At 34.2% G+C, this 2,737-nt stretch overlaps 1 protein-coding gene across 1 annotated transcript in view; it reads left to right on the top strand.

The window, feature by feature from the left end:
- Nucleotides 1-999: 999 nt before the first annotated feature.
- The window catches only part of LOC105510753 (proline-rich protein 36-like), a 15,143-nt gene continuing 13,405 nt past the window's right edge, over nucleotides 1,000-2,737 (top strand). Inside the window, 1 exon segment of the mRNA XM_011940657.1 lies at nucleotides 1,000-1,137. Within this exon segment, the coding sequence (XP_011796047.1) occupies nucleotides 1,000-1,137 (138 nt within the window).

The following is a 2,737-nucleotide window of genomic DNA, read 5'->3' as shown; positions in this document are numbered from 1 at the left end:
AGAGATTAACAGGTCATAGATTTCTCCATTATTTTCTTCCTGGTCAGTTCTACACTTGGGTTTAGTGATGAAGATTCCAACACGCTAACATACCTGCTGTAAATTAGCATCACCACTGTGTGAGTGCACCGGGATGACTACTGGGAATTCAACAGAAACATCATTCATTGAAATTTCTGAAAAGTAGAGTGTACTCATATGTAAATGTCTTCAGACACAATGTCAAACATTTGGCTGTTTTTTAGATTAATATAATAGTAAGTACAATGATTAATTAGACATCCTAACAGTAACTTTAGAATATGACATTCACTTTGAATATGAAATACTTGTGAGATTATTAGGGTAAAGGCACACAAATGTTCTTTCTAAAGATATAATTTGTGGCATCTGACCAGAATTATTATTATTTCTTATGTGACAAGCACCAAATAGAAACGATCACTATAAAACAAATGAGTTATGCTTTTGTTTTACAAATTAGAACCCAAAGAATCAACATTGAGTTTTAATTTCTTCTGCTCCTTTATTTTTCATATTTTTAAAAATTTATTTTAAAATGTATGCTTTACAGTGTGATGATTTGAATATTTAAGTATCAGATGGAATCAATGGCACAAGAATTAAGTTCTTTGCTAGTGGGCCTATGAAAGTCATGCATGATTATATCTGCTCAGATCAACAGGGTGCCTTACACACTATAAATCAATTTTATATTCAAGTTTATTCACCTACGTGAATGTGTTTTAATTCCTGCTTACAATGTACCTATTAATAGTATGTCTGTTCTCCAAAATGTGAAAAGTGAAGTCAGGTAGTGTTACTAGAATTTGAGATAAAACAGTAAATACTTCACATCCTGCCTGGAGGCGTGTTCTTTTAACAGAGTACCAAGGCATCTGAAGACATATGGTATAATTCACCCTGAGGGTCCTTTCCCCTGTCACTTACACAGCATGTAACCTCTGCTTCACACGAGGGAGGTGAATTATGTGCAGCATGGCTAGGAAAGACAGGAGGAATGAAAATGGCATTTCTGCCTTCAAACCTGGCATGGCAGCATGGCTCTCCCAACAGATCATCGACTCTGTCAAAAACGATGTCTATGTATACAGCTTTAAAAAGGAGGAAGCCCCAGTCTGGGCAACAGAGTGAGACTCTGCCTCAGAAAACAAAACAAAAAGACAAACCAAACCAAACCAAACCAAACAAAACAGGGAGACTATGCATAGAAATAAGTCAACTGTCACACCTGTAATCCCAGCACTTTGGGAGGCCAAAGCAGGTGGATCACGAGGTCAGGAAATCGAGACCATCCTGGCTTAATGCGGTTGAAACCCACCTCTACCAAAAATACAAGAAATCAGCCGGGCGTGGTGGCGGCGCCTGTGGTCCCAGCTCCTCGGGAGGCTGAGGCAGGAGAATGACGGGAACCCGGGGGCGGAGCTTGCAGTGAGCCAAGATGGCGCCGCTCACTCCAGCTTAGACGAGAGAGGCAGCCTCCGTCTCAAAAAAAAAAAAAAAGTCAACTGAAAAGAAAAGCTACAAACCAAGACCAATCGCTTTCTTTAATTTCTTTAAAATATCTATGTCCCTCTTTGAACACCCCAAATCAGGAGCTTTTGTATGTGGTGTACACATAGAAACTCACTTAATAACAACTAACTAATAATAGAAAATTGTGCCAAATAATGCAGTGGTTTTCCTAATTACTTAAAAAAGCTTTTTGTTTTGATAGATTTATACGAAGAGGCAAAATCATTATAGGGGGGAACTGTGTACCTGTCATCCCTCTTCCCCTGATGAAACCACCTCTCACATCTACAGTACATTATCAAAATCAGAAAATTGGTAAATAACCCTTTAAAAGACATTATGATCACAAAGATAAAAAGTTACAATTTTAGGCTTGATTTCATATTATTAATTAGTTAATCCATTTGTGTTTTTATTTTTAAGCACTTTTTAAGCCATTTTGAAGAAATAAAGAATCAATATGCTATTTTACTGAGGTGTTATTTACATAATTATAAGCATCTAAGACTACGAAGAAAATTTCTCTTTGCTTATGAGAGTTTGTTTTGCATTTGTTGAAAATATGGAGGTTTAAATTTTCATGTGATAAATATAAATAAACTTACTTTCTATTAATGTTTTTTCACATTTACATAATTACAATTTTCACAAAGCCTAGATGATACTACAAAAAACAAACAAATCTTGTGTTATTTTTTATATATAAGGATTACTTTTATAATAGAAACAGTAATATTTTCAGTATGTGCCTAAGCATTTATCAAATTATATTCCAATAAGACAGTGAAAATATGAGAGATTTCTGATCATAAAAATATGCTAATTTCATTTATAAGTCAATTCTTTGAAGTTTATAATGCATTTTGTTTCTAGGACAAAATATCAGGTATGAGGAACGATTTCTTAGATTCATCTATCAAAGACTACTTAATGTATCATGACCCCAATGTAATTCATATTAGCAGTGAAACAGTGGGAAAGTACTATTGCAAAACAAGTAATTAAATGAAACAAATACAAGTTAATAAGCAAAATATAATAACAAATGAATGCTGATTTTCTGAAGAAAGATAACATAATTAGGAAAAGTGACTTTATTGAAGTTTTGAAAATAATTCTTAAACCGTGTAAGTGACATAGACATTGATGGCCCTAAAGTTTGATAATGCCTCATCTCATTTGTTAATTTTTAGATGTGATA

Source organism: Colobus angolensis, unplaced genomic scaffold (assembly GCF_000951035.1).
Source record: "Colobus angolensis palliatus isolate OR3802 unplaced genomic scaffold, Cang.pa_1.0 Scaffold190, whole genome shotgun sequence".
NCBI classification, from domain to species: Eukaryota; Metazoa; Chordata; class Mammalia; order Primates; family Cercopithecidae; genus Colobus; species Colobus angolensis.
The sequence above is the reverse complement of the archived record's forward strand: the minus strand, read 5'-3'. Positions and strand labels throughout refer to the sequence as shown.